The sequence below is a fragment of the Cricetulus griseus genome, chromosome 7, assembly GCF_003668045.3.
Source record: "Cricetulus griseus strain 17A/GY chromosome 7, alternate assembly CriGri-PICRH-1.0, whole genome shotgun sequence".
Taxonomy (NCBI): Eukaryota; Metazoa; Chordata; class Mammalia; order Rodentia; family Cricetidae; genus Cricetulus; species Cricetulus griseus.
This window is the reverse complement of record NC_048600.1, coordinates 95,478,988-95,500,475: the sequence shown is the minus strand read 5'-3', so window position 1 is coordinate 95,500,475 and position 21,488 is coordinate 95,478,988. Positions and strand designations below refer to the sequence as shown.

Sequence of the window (21,488 nt, the reverse complement as noted above, 5' to 3'; positions counted from 1 at the left end):
ACTCTTGTGGTTATCCGCTCTCTGTCTATCTACCAACAATCACTCGCCGCCCCCCAGACACGCAGCTTCTTTCCTACCTAATGTAATAGTATGTTGACTTCTTTTCCCTCTTCCTCTCAACATTCCTGCCCATAGTCACCTGTTTTTCCTGAAGCTTCTCTAGCCATGAAGCTTCTCTTTTCACTAACTGGAAACAATGTGTGTTCTGACCAGGATAATGGTTTACTGACCAGATTATATCTGTTTTCTAAGAGAAATTAGTCATAGCTCCCATTCACTCTGAATACTAGCCCAATTTGGGTAATAAAAGTTATGTTCACCTTACTTACCACTATCTGAACTCCCCACCCTGACAGCCAGGCCTCCATGTTCTTTCAGACATCTGTGCCCAGGGGGGATACCCAGTGAGTTTGACAGACATCACTCACTCCTAGGTATTGGCTGAAGCACAGTCTTTGTCTGGACTGTGATGCCTCCTGTCTATGCATATCTACACATAGCTTAGTCTTGTGATAGCTCATCTTTTAATACAGACAGAATCTAGAATTGCTGCCTCTGGTCTTGTCTGTGAAGGGATTTCCAGAAAGGTCAACATGAGGAAGGAAGATCTCCCCTGGGGGAGGGGCAACGCTATCCCTAAGCCAGGGTGCCCAAACAGGAGAAAGTGAGTGGAATGCCAGTCTGCATCAATCTTGCATCCTGACTGCAGATCCAGTGGGGTCAGCTGCCTTGTGCTCTTGTTGCTGCAGATAAATGTGCTCTTGCCATGTTGCCCGACACAGTGGATTTTACCTTCAAACTCTGAGCTGATATAGGCTCTTCCCTCCTTATGATGGCTTTTGTCAGGTAATATACCCGTGAAGCCTTTATCCAAGCCTGTTGTCCAGGGTCACCTGGCTTCCCATGCTTTCCCATGTTTGCAGACAGAGAAGTAAGGTCAGTTTGAGAACCTACCACAGGTGGTTGCAATAGGTCACAGGGGATACTTGGAACAAGCGTGACATTCCATCATGGTGGAGAGTCCCAGCAGAGTGACTGACTGATGACCATGGGACCTTGCTGATAGGAAGCAGGATTCCCACAGGTGTAGGGGACGCCTACAGAGGACAGGCTCAGTGTGTGTGTGTGTGTGTGTGTGTGTGTGTGTGTGTGTGTGTGTGTGTGTGTGTGTGTGGTGTAGTTCGAACCTTGCTGATAGAAGCAAAAATCCTAGGGCCAAAATGGAACATCTGGATTTCGATAAACACTAGCCAAGTCAAAGAGTCATTTTGTAATGAACACAGCCCCACCTCACAAACAGTTCTCTCCCAACTGCCATCTTTACCCCACCCGAGTGAAATGGGATTTCCCACAAAAAAGAAAAAAAAAAAAACACAACTCAATGATAATAAGATAGCCATGGATTTTATGAATGCCCAAACCAATTCACTTCCATTTAACACCACACACCTTACGTCCACAATAACAACATCTCCTCCACAATACAAAAAACACTTCCACAGTGGTGGCCTTTGCCAAGTAAATGGGGAGACCACAAGAGGACTTAATCAGGACTCACACAAAGGAATCTCCTCAAAGCTTTAACTCTTAAAAATGACATGTAAGAAAAAGTTGTAGTGAGATATTTTATTATATATAATTAGTTTATACTAATAAAAACACTTAGGCTTAGCATGGTGGCATATGCCTTTAAAATCCCAGCACTCAGAAAGCAGAGACAGAGAGAACTCTGTGAGTTTGTCAGCCTGGCCCACATATTGAGTTCTAGGTCAGCCAGAGTGATACAATGAGACACCCTCTCAAACAAACAAGTAAACAACAAAAAGACTGCTATACATGAAAAATACACTTTAAAACTCTTCAATTATTTAAATGTAACATGTTTTAAAATATTAATAGTTTAATTAGTGAATATTAATTGTGCAAAACCATGGATTATATTATGACATTTTCACACAAGTCCATAAGCTGCTTTGATCATATTTACCCCTCTGTTCTCCTCAATTATCCCCCATCCTATTCCATCGCATTCCTCAATAATCTGGCATCTACTTTCATGTCCCCCTTTAAGATTTTGCAGATTTAAGAAATTACACAACCTTTTCGAGTCTGGCTTATTTCACCAAACATAATGTCTTCCAGGTCCACCCATAACTAAATGAAGCCGAGTCCTTAGAGATCAGTGCTGAGATGACCCGAGGGCATATGGAGATTGGATCAAGTGTTTCTTCGGCTCTGGTTTAGTCTCAAAAGGTGGGATTGTTTATGGTTTTGGAGTTTGGAGGATTTGGTCCAGGTGCTTTATGGCATCCTGAACCCACTTCTGCTTGGGGTCAGCACAGATATCTTTTCCCAACTTGGTCCTGAAGCTGGAGAAGAGAGCAAACAGTCAGGAGGATACTCTGAAAAATTCTCCCCTTTCCTCCTCAGACCCTCCCGAATCGTTTGCTATGGGGTGCAGAGGTCACTGTGGTACAAAATGATGGTCAGAGGAAGGATGAGGCCCCAGGCTTGACTTCAACTCTTGATGGCCCAATAAAGATATATTTTCTCTATATATATAGTTGAAAGAACTAACATGGCCAGGAACCTGCTCCCATGCAGAGTGCTGGGACTAAACTCTTTGTACTATGAAAGCCCATGGATTGGGATAAGGGGGCAAACTGCCTGATTCTTGAATCAGGACACAGCTCTTGACTATGTGCCTTGGAAGTGAGTTTGTGTATGTGTGTCGGGTAGGGGTGGGGTTGTCTGCTCACATTATGGCTTTCAGGGTGCATCTGCTGTTGGTGATCTTTTTGTAGTTCTTCAGTAGTGGCTTGGGAATCTTTTTATTGGCCATAACAAAGCAGCAGGAAGCTGGGATAGAACCTAAATTTGGGGAGAAGGAAATAGACAGAAAGAATGAGCCATCTGTGATCCATGGGTGTTTTCAAACACGACTCTGTAGGAAGAAAGTTAGGAGGAGGTAAAGGCGAAACCCAGGTGTAGGTAAATCACGAAGCCCTGTGCCCTTGATGATGTGGACACTCCCCTCCTCCATGGTCCTCTCCACAGAGGGGACCCATCCTCTCCGACAAGGTGTAACGGACATTCTATTGGTAAACTGGGATATATTGTTAGGCTCACTGAGGAGTTGGTCTCCGAAGCAGATTTGCCCTCCCTTCCATTTCAGAGCTAAGCATGTTTATGTCCAGTTTTCTCCAAGATTTGTCAGGCAGGGGGATGGCAGGAGAGAATAGCAGAACAGACCACAAAGGACAGTAGTGTGCCCCCAGGAACAGCTAGAATGGAGACTGTCCCTAACAGGACATGAAAAAGCTTCAGTCATGGAGAAGTACTCAATGCAGGCTCCAGCTGACTACCCCAGGGGCTTCCACAACCAGTTTCTGCTGGTTTTCAGTCCCCAGTTTGATGATGTTACCTTTCTCTTATATTTTTTTCCAGGGAGGGGCACGCTACTCTGTCCCTGGGAACACCAATTGACAACTTCAACAAGGCTTCCTCAGTTGATTGTTGCTGGGTGTTTCGAGTGCTGGATCTGAGGGTATTCGGCCCCCCCAACCCCCAACCCCGTGTGTGTGTGTGTGTGTGTGTGTGTGTGTGTGTGTGTGTGTGTGTGTGTGTTTTGTTTTACTATTACTTTGACTTAGTATGTGTTTAAGAAATACTCTCTCAATCAAAACTTCAAGTGTTGCTGTACAGACCACTCCTCAGACCATACAGAATATAATTGTTGGCAGGATCAATGAACTGTCATTTCTGTTTTAAAGGAGTGACTCTCATAAAAAGTGAAAGGCTGTGTACACAATGAGGGCCCAGTGATGGAGGCGTGAAGAGGCACCCACAGACACCTGGCTTCCCATTGTCTCCATCACTAGAACAAGGGACTTTAACCATCTTCTGTACCTAAAACTACAATGTCAAGGTTAACATGTAAAGATTGTGTCTCTCTGTGAACATTTAATTCCTTCGGCCTTTACTTGTTTACAGAGTGTTCACTGATCAAGGCCATTGATTTCCCTGCAGGCTCTGCCCATAGCTCTAGAGAATTCTCAGGATGGCAAGACCAAGGTAAAACAACAACAACAACAACAACAACAACAACAACAACAACAACAAAAAACCAAAAAAAAAAAACAAAAAAAAACAAAAAAAAAACCCTCAAATGGTAAGACAGCTTGCCTGAAAACAATAGAAACAACAATAACAACAACAACAAAAAACACAGACAAACAAAATCCCAAACCAAAAATCCTTGGTAGCTTAGTAGTATGTATGGTCAAGCAATGTTAATTTACTAAACAGTAGCATGTATATCATTCATATTCAACTCTTACAGAAATGAGTTTTTTTTTTTTTTTTTTTTTTGGTTTTTTGAGACAGGGTTTCTCTGTGTAGCTTTGGAGCCTATCCTGGCACTCGCTCTGGAGACCAGGCTGGCCTTGAACTCACAGAGATCCGCCTGCCTCTGCTCCTGAGTGCTGGGATTAAAGGCATGCACCACCAACGCCTGGCCAGAAATGAGTTTTTAAAGTAACTAGATGAAATGGAGGGTTTAAAAGAATGTAAATATGCGAATGTAAATTTTTATTAAATGGGTATATTTTAAAAAATAAATATGGATTTTGTGTGATAAGACAAAAGAAAGCATATGTGATCGGTAGGGTTTTAGTTGGGGGAGTGGTAGGGAAGGAGGGGAGGAAGTGGGAACTGGGATTGACATGTAAAACATTCTTGTTTCTAATTCAAATAGAAATATTTTCTGTGAAAAAATAAATAAAAAGATAAAGACAAAATAAAGCTTAAATCCAAGTCACATGAGATATGAGTGAATTGTACAAGGTACATAGAAGATGGGACTTAATGATCCTTTAGGTTGGATGACAGAAAGTTATTAAAATTTCTACAGGTATTGATCTGCTCATGGCAACATGAGATATGTTTCAAAAAATCAGAATACGATTCAAAAATCAAATATGCAAGCTAGTTACTCATGTCTTTGCTAACTTTGTTAGGCTGCTTCATACTTGGGAAAACTATGTTTTAGCAAAATTAGGATTAATTTAAAATTTTCTTTGTCTACCCTTTATTTAAATGTCATACAAGACTCAACAATATAGGAATGGTAAGACTACACTCCTGGGTGTTCAGCAAACACAACTTGGAGGCCTATAGCAGTGGGGAGAAGAGGGCCAGAAACTAGAGCCAGTGTTTTAGACTTTGGCCTCCAAGGTCTGCCAGGACCTGGATGTTGGAATCCCTCCAAATGGCCATTCCTCTTAATTGGAGAGGCCAAGGAATCTCCAGAGACTGGACTCTAAGCAGTGCACACTCTGCAGGAGCGGACAGTCTCCAGAGAAGGACATGTTTTCTATGCTTCCAAAGGAAGCCATATAGTCACCAGGCTCTGAGCACAAGTAACAGGAAATAAATAAACTTTAAACTAATGGAGCCAAGGCGCTCCTCCCAGCACCCAAGAGCAATCCCCTAAGGAGTATCCTGTTACTTAAGAAGAAGTATTTCTGTGGTTAACCACATGGTCTTAAACACCCAACATAAAAGGTAGTAAGTATCACCACAGTGAATACAGTCATTCAGACAACTGGGTTTGGACAGTTTAAAAGGGGCAAGCTGTCAAATTCCATAATGGTACTGACTGGTTTCTCCTGGCCAATGTTAAGCCCTATGTTTCATAAAATGGTCAAAACTATAAAAGAAGAAAGGCCCACTATAAAAACAACAAACCAGCTGAGGGCTTACAATTTTCCCTCAAAAGATACCTACCCCCACTCCAGATAAACACCCATGCATATCCATTTTACTTATTTGTCAGCAAAATGTTCCTTACACTCCCTGCCTTTTTCAATGACTAAACAGGTGTGTTTCTCCCATAAATCCTTCATAAGACAGTAGACCCTTCAGCATCTTACTATTTTAATTCTACTTAGTTTCTTTTTAAGACTGTTGCCATCCGGATTCTAAGTCCTAAAACTTCAAATGATGCAGGCAAAAGCTGCTAACTCTTGGCCACCATGCTCACCTCCTTCTACTGAGGGCTGCCAGATCACCCTGAATAGTGCCATAATCCATCCCACAGTGTATTAAATCAACCCACCTTATTTGCCCCCAAATAAAAGAGATGACAGTACCATATAACAACATGCAGGCAATTTAAGAGCTAAACACATTGTACATTATATGGCTAAATTGTTATGTGTTGTTTGAGATCTCTGGAAGCTGGCTCTGGAAGTGGATTCCCCCACACACCACACACACACACACACACACACACACACACACACACCTCAGTTTTTGGCAAAAACATGTCTATCTCACAGAGTTCTTCAAGATCTCTTTGCTTGGGAATGGACTAGTCCCCTAACCTCTGATCTCTGTGACAGGGAAGAGGGAATAGCCAGACTCCCAGGAATGAAATATCATGCCCTTAAGAACAGTAAAATGTGACATATTGCCAAGAGAGGTTATTATAATTTATCCCCTGATGTAAAAGTACTTGTTTTTGGAAAGAGAAGCCAGATGTTCAACTGTGGGAAGCTCATCCGTGGAAGCACAAAAAGGGAACTCCCTGTTCCTACTTTCCAGTCAGTTTCAGATGGGCGCTATGAGCTCCCAATTTAGCAGTGTTCTTTCTGTTATTATTTGCTCTTTGGTTTGGAAGCCTCACCTGAGAGACCCTATCTGTTGGGAACCCCAAATGACCATCTTAAAGGGGATTTCCTTAGTCATTTTATGCTGAAGGTTTTGAACACTAGAATTGATATTTTGTGCTCTCCTTCTTTCTCCCTTTCTCCATCTATTCTTTTGCTTTGGCTTGCTATGTACTTAGTAAACGCACTCATTGAAAACCACAAACATGGCCATTGAAGATCATTCTTTCCTGGCCAGAATACAAGGGCACAGAAAAGGCCCCATCACTCTGATACACTTTTGCTGCCATTAAGAGGAGTGCACAGTGATGTGATAGTCTCAAAACCAGCCATCAATACTATCCATTGTCTGTTCTCTGCGCACAAGTAGGCTTTCGCTCTTGGCCATTTTTGTTGACTGGAGGTTTTAGTCAGTTTTGTCCATAAGGGAGAAGATGAAATGGCATGTGATTCTGAGTTTGCAAGTGTTGCCCATGGAGCCCCTGAGCACTCTTTTCCTTTACTCCCCTAACCAGCCTGGGAACCTGAGTATATAGTACAAGAGCCGAGCACATGCGTTAATGTTATTTGCTATAAGCCATTGTTGATTTGCATTAGTTCACACCCAGTAAAAGTAAGTCATCCAAAGATAGGAAAAAGGGGTAAGCCACAAACACCGACAACAGGTTCCTAAATAGAGACGAGATGTCAAGATGAACCCATTTGAGAGGGTGTCTCGGGATCCCCTCCTGGTTTTGACACTGTTGCTATCTTAGAATCCTGCAGAAACTCTTCTCCCAAAATAGGTCTTTCGACATCACACTATCCAAATGCTCAATGTGCCATACCCAGACAGTGTGAGGGGAGACTGTGCATGCACTGGCATCTGCCTCAATGAGAGAGAGAGAGAGAGAGAGAGAGAGAGAGAGAGAGAGAGAGAGAGGGACCATTGTCAATTTTGGCTGTTTGACTGATTGGGGTTCCTTATCCCATCTTTGAATTGTAGAGTTAACAGTGAATCTGAAAAATCCTGTCATCTGGATTGAGAGATGGCTGGCATCCTTCAAAGGGAAGAAGGGGCTTACCTGGGTGAGCCAGCACCTGGGAGGTGAAGGCAGTGGCCACAAGCAGCAGGCCCAGAAGCACTGTGGAGATCTGCATGGTGGAGGGAGACAGCTGGAAGTTTCTGAGTTGATCTCAGGCTCTCTGCTCTGCTGGCTATTCTGTCTACCTTTATAGGGAGCAGTGTGGGCGGAAGCTTCCAGAGAAGACTTTGCCTGCAAAAAGGTCATGAAGGAGGGGTCTTGAGCAGTGGAGCACAAGCCAGCTCTTGGAAAGACAGCAAACCAAAGAAACACAAGCCCATGGGTGGGACTTGGCATCCACTTAGGGATGGGAGTGAAAAAGGAAGAGATGATGTGATTATGAAATGTAACTTATCATTACGCAGCATGGAAAAGAAGCCACAGAATGAAGTGATGTGGGGGAACCAGTGGATTTTCAGAGTCCTCCTTGGTCTTTGTATTTACCTGATGGCCTGGAGGATTTTGGAGTCCCATTAAGTCCCCACATCGTGCCCACTCAGAAGCATAGAGTTTAGTGCCATAGCTGTGAACATTGCTACATGCCCATAACTCAAAACACAGGGCAGGATAGTCTTGCTTGCCCTTATTACATAATACAGTAGGCATACAATCTTAGTGCCCAGGAACTTAACATCATGGGGGGGGGTGGCAGCAAGTGTAGGGATAGCTTAGAAAACTAGGATCACACTTGGCTTGAACTACACACACACACACACACGCACACATACACACACACACACACACACACACACACACACACACACTAAGTGGTTAGCAACTCAGGACCACCACCTGTAGCAAGCTATGCACCCATCCTTCTCCAAAGAAAGCAACTGCTTCCTTTGCCCTGGTAATCCCTGCCAATTCCTTAGCATCCCCCTTTTCCTGGTTAGCAGCTATTCAAATACATTCTAGTATGAATCCTGGAACCAGGAGCAGTGTTGCATCTGTCTTGGATGGGCAAGCTATGTTCCCAGAATGAACTTCTAGGGAAAACTCTCTACCATCCTATGCATGAGTGCATACGCACATGAAGAAAATTAGATGCATCCCAGGAGAGGACTATGTGTAGCAAGCAAAAGCTTACACAACCTAAGCCTGCCAATCAAAACAGAAAACTACGCAACGCCCCTGCCCTGTCAGTCAGCTGGACCCTCAGAAGGAAAGCCAGGGAGTATGATGACTTGAGACTCCAGAGCAGTCTCACTGAGAGCCCACTGCTTACTTGCTGCACTGGATCTACTCTGTGCCTTGTCCATTTTGTGCTTGTGTACAAAACCTCTGGCTGCTTTGCTCTTGCTTACCCTGAGCACAGCACTCCAAGAACCCCAAAACTTCTGATCCAGACAGCAGCCACTACTGACAAGGAACTTTCGGAAACAAAATAAGTTAATGCCTTCTGAACTTGACTTTTCCTCACAAAAGCAGAACCCCTAAAATTTTTATTTCAGTAAAAACATCTTAAGTGAAGTTGATAGCGTACCTAATTGAAAATTGCTGACCTAGAAGATGGTAGATTAAAATGAAGGGAAAAGACAGGACTGGGTAAATATCTTAAATATTTAAAACCAAAATAGCAACTGATAACAATTTGCTATGATTGCTTGGAGTCCTTGGGCAAAGTGCCTCCAATAATCAGGTAAACAGGAACAACAGGAAAACAAAGACAACAAGATATCTCTAGGCACCTCACACAAAAATACAATTTCAGAAAACTTTATACAAATTTAATATGGGCAATGATGGTCACCTGTTCCATTTGCCAATTCCTGGGTCATCATCAATAAGAACATCAATTGAATGTAATCATTCTAAGAACCTCTTCTGATAAATAAAATAGTAAGTTTTTGATTGCTATCCAAAGGCCTCTGAGAATATAAAAAAAATTAGTCATTAGCTGCAAAAAAACATCTTGACATTTGTTCCATTTCACATTTAGGGTTCACTGTTAGCAACAAAAAGTTGACAGGGGACTCAAACACTTAAACTGGATAATTGAGGTTAAGAAACAAGTGTTAGTCACTTGCTTGGAAGTAACAAATAAACCATTTAAAATAAAACTCCTGTATATCAAATACATTGTCCTGGAGCTGGTCTGTGTGTTACAGAACAGGTGACTGGTGTCTTCACATCATAAGGACTCAAGGGACACACAGAAAGACAGCCTTCTAGTTTATCCTCGTCCTCTGAACACACAGCAGACAAGGTGTTTAATGGCTTCAACACATCACAGACAAAGAATGCAAGAACTTTTTATGCTCCTCTATGTAAAACCCTAGGTTCCCCTGTAGGAGTAGCTGTGAGGAGAAGCAATGCCTTAAATATGGCAGCTGCAGTAAATTACTGTGTTGAAAGGTAGCATGGGGCGCCATGTTGTTGGTTCCTGGCTTTTTCTGGGCCAGTCCCAGATTATATTGACTGATTTGTAAAGGTAATATGGGAAGTCATGTTAAAAAGGACTTGGATTAGAAAAAGGTGGTACTCTGGTCTACTAGTGATATCTGTCCTAAGCACTGAACTACAGTGATCTTGCTGGCCTACAAGCACCATCTGCAGTTATTCAGCAACTAATTAAAAGGGGGCCAAATAGAAGCCAACACACTTGATCGTTCCTGTTTCTTGCTGCTCAGTTCCAGGCGACCTAACATCTTGAGAACAGTGGATCCAGGATGCCTGAAATATCATGACTCTGTTACTGATAAACTTCATGCTATGGGTAGCCTATCTACTCTTCTAGTAGGCTAAGATGGGAAAGATAGCCAAGCCTACCTCAAAGGGTTACTATGATGATTAAAACCATTAATATAGAAAGTCCTTGAATGTAAAACAAGGTTTAACCAGGTTACAATCCACAGCCCCAGAGAAGCTTGGTAACAAAGAGAACCCTAAGAGGGATGCATGGATTTCCCTGGAAAGGAGAAATAGATGAGGTCTCCTGGGTAAACTGGGGATGGGGGTGGAGGAGAAGGGATGGGGGATGGGAATATAGGGATAGGGTTGGTCAAGTTGGGAGCAGGATGGAGGGGGAGAGTAATGAAAGAGTTCTTTATTTGTTTGTTTTTGTTTTTGTTTTTTCCAGACAGGGTTAGTCTGGGCTTTGGAGGCTGTCCTGGAACTAGCTCTTGTAGACCAGGCTCACAGTGATCTGCCTGCTTCTGTCTCCCAAGTGCTGGGATTAAAGGCATACACTACCACCATCCAGCTATGAATGGGTATTTTAATAGAAGGGGCCATTATGGAGCTAGGGAGAAACCTGGTGCCAGGAAAACTTCCAGGAATCCACAAGGATGACCCCAGCTAAAAACTCCTAGAAATAGTGGAGAAGGTGCCTGAACTGGCCTTCTCCTGTAATCAGATTTGTGACTACCCTAACTGTCAACAGAGAGCCTTCATCCTGTGACTGATGGAAGTAGATGTGGAGATCCACAGCCAAGCCCTGGGCTGAGCTCCTGGAGCTCCCAGCTGACTCAGGGAGTCAAGTTGATGGAGTAGGGATTGTATGAGCCAGTCGGGTCAAGATCATGATGGGGAAACCCACAGAGTTAACCTCTGGGCTAATGGGCGCTCACAGACTCTAGACCAACAGCGAGGGATCCTGCATGAGACTGATCTAGACCTTCTGCATGTGGGTGACAGTTGTGCATCTTGGTCTGTTTGTGGGCCCTATCAGTGGGGTCAGGACCTGGTGCTGGAGCTGGCTTTTTGCAACCTATTTCCAATGCAGGGATGCCATGGTGCAGGGGAAAGAGCTTGGTCCTGACTCAATGTGATATGATACGCTTTGTTGACTCCCATGGGAGGCCTGCCCCTTTCTGAACGGAGGAGGAGGAACAGATGGGGTCGGGGATAGATGGAAGGAAGGGAGGGAATGGGAAGAGAGGAAACTGTGGTTGGTATTAAAATAAATGAAAAAATTAAAAAGTGAAAGAAAGTACATGAAAGAATGACCATCTCGCTGTAGGTTCTCAGTGCCTGGCTATTAAGCATTTGTCATTAGAAAGTGGATTTTGTGGGCCAAGGGGTGCTAGAAAGAGACTGTGTCTAGGTAGATGGCCTCCTCCGCTCTCGGATTTCTCCCTTCTTCCAAGGAAGACAGCATACCCTAGAGACAGCTTTAGAACTTCCTGTGTTGCACATGAGGGAGGCCTGAAGTTCCAGAAATTATGTCAGTATAAGATATTTATAACATTCCTGACCTCAGAGGTGCCTGGATGATGTTATTAAATTATTATACACACTTAGCAGGAATAATTTTATAGTTCAATTGGGGGTATAGAGTAACTCATTTTTTCTACTTTTCTCATTGAGCTCTGGATTTTGATAGCAATCCAGAAACCTCAATGAGAATCAGTAAAATAAATGTTGAGGCATTCAAGTTCAGCAGCTGCTCCATTCAACTGTTCCATGCAAGTGGGAGGGGTCAGAAGTGGGGCTCCCCTGGCTTTCTCTGCTTCCCAGCAGACACCAGGAAAGGACACCCCACTCACCTGTGATGTGATTCTGTCTGGTGAACTGCGGAGGAGGGGTTTGGTCAGAGAAGGACAAGCTCTGTGTCCCCCAGGGGAAGCAATTTTACATTCTTCAGTGTTTCTCCGAGGAATGCAGAGAAGGGCAGGGAAAGGTCCCTGGAATCTGGGCTCTTAGCTTTGATTTTCTCAGCTCCAGATTGTGTCTACTGTGTCCAAGTAGACATGGGGTGGGTTTCAGCCCAGCAGTAGAAAGCCTGCCTAGCACACACAGGGCCTGGATTTAGTTCCCAACAAAAAGAGACAGCAAGATTGTAGTCAGTCCCATAAGAGTCTTGAAAGAAACTTAGACAAGTATTTTCATTTCATCCCTGTCTTTAAAAGAAGAGAGAGGGGGGAGATGAGAGAGAGAGAGAGGGAGAGAGAGGGGGAGGGAGGGAGGAGGGAGGGATGGAGGGAGGGAGGGAGGGAGGGAGGGAGGAAGGGAGGGAGGAAGGGAAAAAGGCGGGGTGGGGTGGGGAATTGAGAACTGGGGTCTGGGACCAAAGATGAAAACTCAAAGGTTCTTCTATGTACTTTAGGGGTAGTGGCTCTAACACCTTTCTTGATTCCTTTCTTATAGCCTGACAACTCTACTGCACTATAATGCTTACCTGTGTGTGCTGGCTTGTTTTATTGTCAACTTGGTAGAATCTAGAACCACCTGGGAAGAGGGAATCCCAACTGAAAAACCGTCTCTGTGGTCATGTCTTTGTGGAATTTTCTTGAGCGATGATTGACATAGGAGAACTCAGCCCACTGTGAGTGGTGTCTCCCTGAATAAGGTGTCTTGGGCTGTATAAGAAAGCTAGCAGAATGAGCAAGAGAGAGGATCAGTAACCAACATTTCTCCATGGTTTCTGCTTCAGTTCCTGCTTCAGTTTCTGGCCTGAATTCTCTCAACGATGGGTTGTGACCTGGAAGTATAAGCCTATGCAAACATTCCCTTCCTTCAGTTGTTTTTGGTCCTATTTTTTATCACAGCAACAAGACATTTGGTTTAATCTTGTACAAAACAGGAAAAAAGAGAGACCTCTGTTCTCAAGAGTCTCTGAGGCCATGAATAAAGTTTTCTGCTTTTTTTTTTTAAAGGAAAATGAGCCCAATGTCAATGTTTGCATAAAAAGTCTAACATTGTGTCCAGGGAATAGAAAGCTATTGCAACATTAACCTGTAAAGTCTAAACCAACCCAGGCAGCAGGTTTTCTAATTGAGAACATTTTTAAAAGAGGAAAATAGGGACTTTGAGAAATCAAATCATCTTCCTTTTCTGTGAAACCATGTATGAAAGGGACACCCTTTCCCAGGGTTGGCTTGACTAAAACATAAACTTCTTTCTTTAAAGAAAGATTATTTATTTGTTTGTTTATTGTTGTTGTTGTTGCTGTGTGTGTGTGTGTGTGTGTGTGTGTGTGTGTGTGTGTGTGTGTGTGTGTGTGTGCGCACCTGTGGGAATATGGAATTCAGAAGATGATATCAGATGTCCCCCTCTCTCACTCTTCACCTAGTCCTTTGAGGCAGAGTCTCTTCTTGAACATGAGGTCCATGTTTTCTCTGCAGTGATATCCCAACAATCCTCCTGTCTCTGCAACCCCTATCTTGAAGCTTGGGCTCAGGCATTGAGAGGGATGCATGACTTGTTATTCTGGTCTTAGGATCCCAAGCCCTGTCCTCATGAGCACACAACAAGTGATCTCAATCACTTAGCCATCTCCCCAGCCCCAAATGTTTTTATTTGAAATGCTCTCATTATTTCATGATTTCACATATTTCTTTGGGGCTATCAAGTCTCCTCTTACACAAAGATGGGACACTGATGTGCACAGCAGCTAGATCCCTAGATCCACTGGTCACAGTAATACTGGCCAGTCCTCAATAACAATCATATCAATCTCTACCCAATCTCAGCAAGACCTACTTGTGGTTGCATTGCAGCTGGATAATTCTCAATCGACTTACTTTCTGAAAAATAGAGCTTCAGAGACTAAGGATGAGTGAAAACCACGGCAGTGACCTGGACTGATGTCTCTGCATTTACTGAGACATAGTTTACAGAACCAGGCATGAAAGCAGATTGCATCACTTCTGCCTGCATGTCATTGGCCTTGACTACTCATGTGACTCTGATGTGTCTCTAGACTAAGGAATTAAGAGGAGCATGAATGCCTGTTGAGGAGTATGTTTCCATCAGTCTGTCCTTCCCACATATCCCATAGACAGAACAGAGCTATAGTAGTTATGATTTTTCTCATTGCTGAGAAGAAGCACCTGATAAAAACAACTGAAGAAGGACAAGTTAATTTTGGATCACGGTGTGAGGGTTCAGTCCATCAGGGTGGAAGATGTGTGGCAATTGATCACACTGTATCTGCAGTCAGCAAGTAGAGAGAGATGGACACTGGTGCTCAGTTCATGTTCTTCCTTTTATTCAGTCCAGAACCCCAACCCTTGGAGTGGTATTACCTTCACTTAGGGAGGGTCTTTCCAACTCAGTTAACCTAATCTAGCAATTCCTTCACAAACACACACACACACACACACACACACACACACACACACACACACAGAGAGAGAGAAGTTTGTCTCCTGGGTGTTTCTAGACCCTGTTGAGATCACAATGAATATCAACTATCACCACAATTAACCCCTAGGAAGGATGGCTCAGTTCCTATGGTGACACAGCATCCATCATCTAAAGTGTGTGGGGTCCCTTGGTATGGCATAGCCTTTCTGTCAGATGAGGATTTGGATCCACCTTGTCCAGTGCCCTGTGTGCTGAAACAAGTCATTTCTACACAATGTGTCAGGTTTTAGAAGGTAAGCATAGTGCATAGTGCATTCAGCTCCGTGATTGACAGGGCTCCGCAGCAACCGCACAGCCCTTCGAGTCTTGGCTCTTTCCTCTATGAACACTCTTCTGCCTTTGAATCTTGGCTTCTGGTTGCCCTGGTGAGATCCTTCATTTTCTTTCCTTCACCTTGGCAACTGTTGAATGGGGCATTGAAGATAGACCTCAAAATTTGTACTCAAGCCCCCAAAGAATCAGCTCATACTATCCTTGTCAAGCCCCAGTACTTCTGTTGTTTTTAAAGAAATTCTAAATTCATATATCTTCATTCAAGCAAGGGTCAACTTCTCTGCCCAACACTCCCTGTTGGAATCCTTGTTGCTGGCATTTTCATCTTTGTGGTTTTTTTTTTAATAAGTGTCTAATGTTAGTGTGAGAGCTATTCATAGTCTACATATTTTGATTTGTGGGGGGACCAGGGATATGAGGCACAGTCTAATCTTTGAGTCCCATTGTCCTAAGGTCACCATGTTAGGAGGGAAACTTCAATTATGGTGTGTTTGCAGGGACCAGGTCTGAAAGTGGCTTACACCATTTGGTCCCTTACTCCAGTGGCTATCATTCCTTCACAAGGCCCTCAGATAAATGCTACTTATCTTGGGGGTGCTCTGCAGACTTGGGGACTGTGCTCATTTTGAATTGGCAGTAGCTTTTAGTGGGTCTGGGCTCACTCATGGCTTCATTGACAATTTAGTTTGATTTTTTCAATACCTTTGGATGTTTCTCCTCTTGGTACTCAGCCAGTTCCTAAATGTATGTTTTATTTCTCACTTATTTTTTCTTTAAATTAAAAACAATCTTATTTTACATACCAATAGCAGTTCTCTGTCCCTCCTGTCTTCCCATTCTCCCCACCATCTCCCTATCCCATCCCCTATCCACTGCTCCCAGAGGGTGTCATTTCTCACTTCTTAGTGAGACATTAGGCTTGTATAACAAAGCTATATTTTGTATCTGAATTTTACCCTGTCGCTTCATCCAGTGAAGAGGATTTTTTTACCTGGGGAGGGGAGAGACAGACAGACAGACAGACAGACAGACAGACAGACAGACACACACACACACACACACAGAGAGAGAGAGAGAGAGAGAGAGAGAGAGAGAGAGAGAGAGAGAGAGACAGAGAGACAGAGAGACAGAGAGACAGAGAGACAGAGAGACAGAGATTTGTACCCATACACAGATTTCATTTTCTGAGGTATAAATCCTGAATTTGTGGGCTTCATTCTCTTGCCTATAGCTCAAGGACAGCCAGTTCTTTCCTAAACTGTTTTCCTTACAGCAATACTTTGACAAATGCAGACAGAAACAATCAACACACTATCAACACACGTTTTGCAAAATTTCCCTTTGGAGCTAAGATTTCTGTGGACAGACTCTGACAGATTTGGTGCTTTGGAAGGGTCCATGGATGTAGGATAGGTACTCACGGTCTCTGCCACTTTAGGATGAAAGGGGAGAAATTTCAAGCAAAGGATTCCCTTCATGTCTAAAACAGAGATGACAGGAGAAGTCCTGTAATAAAGAAAGAAAGAATATGAGGGACCCTCAAATGTGTCCTACCAATAATCCCCAGACCTGAAGGAGAACGCCTTAGAAGGCAAAAGGGACATCTTTCCCACCCACAACTCCTGGTTAGTATCTTTGGTGGCAGCACTTGGACATCTGTGATGGATTATGTTTGTTATGTTTTTGAGTGTCTAAGTGATGTTGGTGCCAGTATGAGGGCTGTGGAACTACTGCACACTCTCATTTATAGAGAACTGTCAGGTTAGTAACTACCAAAGACTACTAGGCACATTAGTGGTTATAACCCATCTAATCTTTGAATTCCATTGACCTCGGTGCCCAGTTTTGGCTCACCCTCTTTCTGGTCATAGTCTGGAATTTCTCTCTAATTATTCATGCCTAAAGGAGATAAGGTATCTTTGGCATAGATGAAGACAAACAAGATTTTATTTAAATCCTTAAAATGAAGAGGTAGGCTAGTGGTATATCTCACTAGGTAGGTAGAATGCTTGCCTGGCATGAGTGAAGCCTTGGGTTTGATTCCCTATCACTGCAGCAATTGTCTGTAGGGTCACACAACTGTAATTCCACACACTGGAAGAGAGGTTGGAGGATTAGAATTCAAGGTCATTCTTTGCTACATATTGAATTTTATACCAATCTGGGCTACATGACATTTGGTTGAAGAAAAAAACAGAAAGAAAAACAAGCAAGGAAACAGAAACAATCAAGTAAGAAAAAACAAGAGAAGAGAAAGGAATAAAAAAAAGAAGAGGGGGCTCTAAGTTTGTCATGTGAGCTGATCCTTTTGGCCTTGACACAGAGAGACCCCTCCTCACTTAACTGTGTATTCACTGTGATCTGCCTGACCTTGACCTGACCCACAGGGCTCGTTGAATATTATTGTGGTGTGATATGTATTCCTTCCTTTCCAACTCCACTTTCATGGCTATGAAATGACAGGAAGTTGCTAATTTGGGTGAGACTAGTCTGCCTCCTGGTGGCCGTTTTAGGATTTGAAGCACAGCTTGCTGCTGTGTTGAGATGAGGACAGGCTGGAGGCTGCAGGAGAGGGAGAACCTTGGAGCATGGTCACTGGTGCATTGGCAGCTTGCCATGAAGGTGTGGGTTCTCTCCTGACACCTTCTGTTTCTACCCATGGCTTTAGTGGAGGCTCAGCGGGAAGGTGCAGGGATCTGTCAGAATCGTACGTGGGGTGCCCCGCCTTCATTTTCCCTGCCACCTTCTGACTGGCTGGGGCAGAACTGTTTGAAGAGTTATGGTTCCCTGATGTGAAAGGGAATTTGCAAGGTCATATTGGTCTGGTATATCTATTCTCAAAGCTGGAATGTCTGTAATATTCTGGACTGGAGGGACTGGGGAACTGTGAGGAGACCAAGCAGACAGGAGTCTGGTGCAATAAGTTGTATGAAAAGCCACAGCTTTGGGAAGTGAAAGGGTATCTGGTAAAGTGATTAGGCTGATGTCAGCTGTCAGAGGCAAAACTGGACATGGTTTTGTCTGATCCCATTCTGACTGGCTTTCCCAACTAAGTTCAGCCATCTACAGCCCCTCCCTCTGCACCCATGCCCTGCTCCTTGCCACTCTGTTCATCCCCCCAATTTTGTTATGTTCCTTAAAAAACAGCATCAAAGATAGGATTTTATGTAAAAATATATTTATATGAAGATTCAATAGTCACGCATACAAAAACTCCACAGTATCATAGCATTATGATTTTATCTTAAATGCTTTGGAGCAAAATCTCTGTGCTAATTCTTGCAAAGCCCCTTCACAATACCAGAGCAAAGTAAAGGGGGAAACATTCTGCAGATAAAACAACATTAAAGTGATGGGAGGTGTCCAGGGCTTTACATTCAAATCACACCAAAGTGCACAGCAAATTAAATAAAATATTAATAACTTAGAGATAATTCCTTAAGTGTTATTGCTTCACATTCCTTCAGACAGCTTCTACCCCTTAGAGGTAGAATCAGCCTATCTTAGCACAGTTCTCAGAAAAGACAAGGGTGCAGAGTTTTTGTTTCTTGTCTCCTGGGTTGGTTCCTGTTCAGGTACGAGTCTTCAAGGCTTTGGAGTTTGGGTTTTCCTGTCCAAGTACTCCATGGCATCCTGGACCCACGGCTCATCGGCTTTAGTACAGAGTTCTATACCCTTCTTGGTCTTGAAGCTGTGGGGAGAGTGCTCTGTTAGAGAGTATGTGACTTATTCTGTGAGTACCTGCCTGGTGCATTACCCCAAATTGATGACATTACCCCGGGGAAGGAGGAGGGAGAAGGTAAGACAGAGGAAGGGCCTAATGGAAAGATGCATTCTTTACTGGCCAAAGGTAAGCCCCTCCTGCCTGCCCTGGCTCCTGGATGGAGAGAGAAGTCCTGAACGGGTGGCTCTGAAGTGTTGAGTTTCAGTTTTCCCATTGAAGACTATCTGAGTTTGCGTTAGAGTCTTTGTGCCTTGAGTGTGTGGTCCTATCCACTGCCTCTGGGAGTGACTTAGCACTGGGGGAACAAAGGCAGGTGGTGTGTACTCACATCACAGCTTCCCAGGGACAGTGACTACTGGTGATCTTTTTGTAGCTCTCAAGATACTTCTTGGGGATCTTTGGTTTCTTGACATAGCAGCATGTGGATGAATTGATCCCATCTACAATGAAAGAACAAGAAAGGGTTCTTTGTGGTGGATTTTGAGTCTCACATTTATGATTCACAGGTGATAGGAGGCAATCAAGGAGGTAAGAAAAGACAAAAGGAGAAGTTGCCCAACCCTTGCTTATCATGTCTCTCTTTAATATGTCCCTCAATTCTTTCTTACTTATATGGGTTATATGCCAGTCAGTAGGGTCAAGAAGAGTTGATAACAATTCTGGGCGACACTAGAAAGCGTTAGTATAATTACCCAGTTTCTTTGAGTAAGAAGACCATAACAGCTTATGGTTTATGTTATGAGTGCCCCCTTTTGGATCAGAAAACTTTGTGTCTAGTTGTGAGCATCTTGTAGACACAGCCTCTACAGAACCCCTGTCACTGGAAGCTTGACAGGCTGAAGCACAGAGGCTCTTCCCTTCCATCTACTACCTGAGAACACACCCCCACCCAGACCCCCTCACTGAAGAGGCAGCTGATGCAGGAACTATCTTGTTTGCACAAATGAGTCCTGGAGGGATCAGATTCAAGTCCTGTCTCTGGCTCTGGGCTGGCCTTGTGTCCTTTTTATTGCCTTCCAATGGCAAAGCTGGTAAGATGAGACTATAGGTAGCCCTCATTCTGTAATGATCCATCAAAAGCTCCAGGGGAAAAGGAGGCAAGACCATTCTTACCTGGCTGGGCCTGTGTGTGAATGATGAAGGCAGCAGCTGTGAGCAGCAGGCACAAAAGCATGACAGAGACCTTCATGGTGGAGAAAGGAGAGCTGGCTTCAGTGAGAGCTGGCAGATTCTGAACTGGCCTGGCCTCTGCTCTTCTGGCAGCTCTACCTCCTCTTTTATAGGCAGCGAATAGAGAGGGAACTTCATTTGGAATGAATCACAGGGGTGTGTGATTTGAGGCTGTCGTATTTCCATGTAACACCAGGAATGGAATGGGAAATGAGGTAGTGGCTCTGTCCACATAGAATGCCAAATTGTGAATTCTGGATATTCTTATCAGCTCAGATCCCAGGAAAGTAAATACTTTCTGTAGAATGAGGAAGGAAACACAGATGGCAAAATGAAAAGTCAAGGGATTCTCATTTCTTCCTTTAAGCCGCATTCTTAGGATTCCCAAGTGCAGAAACAGGCACTAAAACTTTGGCTGGATTTAAAAAATGCACTCAAAGAATGACAGTTTGGGTAGCTTTTCAAATCTCTAAAGGTAGAGTAATAAAATGTTAGCCAGAAAAGAAAAGAAAAGAAAAGAAAGGAAGGAAATGCTTGTGTCTAATATAATTTTCGATTATATTTGGATTTCAAATAGGAAGGTTGGCAGGTCTCAGCTAGGCAGTACTTCCTTAGGATCTTCCACATCTTTGTAGGTAGATGATGAGGGTCATTCCAAAACCTTCACTCCAAGTTTGGTAGCTGAAAAACTTAAATAGCTGTATGTTGGACCAGATATTATTCATTGGTTGCTTCCTCTCCCTTGTTTTCTGCATCCCACTGTGAAGACCATATATTTTACATGATGCCTGAAAGTCTCCAAGAGCATAAATGACACCTCTTAGAAAGAGACTGTAAAGGAGCCTACAGACATGTTTTTAAAAAAATCACTCTAGAGAACCAAGTCTGTAAGTCAAAAGCAGAGAGAGCATTTAGGAAGGGTAAGGACTGAAGTTCTATCCCCAGGAATGCTATCTGAAGGAGTTATAGAATGACACAGCACATGGGGCTCTTGGAATCTTGTGATTTTCAAAATATATGATTAGCTATGAAAATATATTTTCTAAGTAAAAGAACATAGGGAAGTCAAGCTTCCCTATGTAGTGTAGTGGCATATATCATTAATCTCATCCCTCAGCATGTGAGAGGCTGAGGCAGGAGGATTGTGAGTTTGGGGTCAATATACACTACATATTAATTCATCATGTCAAAAAGTCCAGAGCCTAGGGATGTAGAACATGCTAGGCATGAGCACTTGCCCTGGTTCATAGCAAAGACACAAAACCTAAACAGTAATCCAGCAGCAATGTGAAAATCCAACCTTTGGCTTGAGAGAATACATTCACCAATCATACCACAGACAGACAACTGATTGGTAGTTATCATCCAGCTAATACAAAGAACCCACAACTCAGCATCTAACCAAAACAAAGCAAAAAACAAACTGCATTGAAAAGGGGAAAAGAGTATCAATGGGTGTTCCTTAACTATCAATGGATGATAGACAACAAGCATAGA

The 21,488-nt window shown here is 43.4% G+C and overlaps 2 protein-coding genes across 2 annotated transcripts; both read right to left on the bottom strand.

The window, feature by feature from the left end:
- Nucleotides 1–1,975: 1,975 nt before the first annotated feature.
- On the bottom strand, nt 1,976–7,921 carry LOC100763547 (eotaxin). The gene is made up of 3 exons (XM_027426502.2): nt 7,736–7,921; nt 2,760–2,871; nt 1,976–2,369 (listed from the first exon to the last, which is right to left on the bottom strand). The coding sequence occupies exons 1-3, from the start codon at nt 7,809–7,811 to the stop codon at nt 2,264–2,266; spliced, it is 294 nt and encodes a 97-aa protein (XP_027282303.1). The 5' UTR covers nt 7,812–7,921; the 3' UTR covers nt 1,976–2,263.
- Nucleotides 7,922–18,318: 10,397 nt separating this feature from the next.
- LOC100763261 (C-C motif chemokine 7) lies at nt 18,319–20,093 on the bottom strand. Its single transcript, XM_027426501.2, has 3 exons — nt 19,935–20,093; nt 19,150–19,261; nt 18,319–18,788 (listed from the first exon to the last, which is right to left on the bottom strand). Exons 1-3 carry the CDS (start codon nt 20,008–20,010, stop codon nt 18,683–18,685), a joined length of 294 nt encoding a protein of 97 aa, XP_027282302.1. The 5' UTR covers nt 20,011–20,093; the 3' UTR covers nt 18,319–18,682.
- Nucleotides 20,094–21,488: the final 1,395 nt, after the last annotated feature.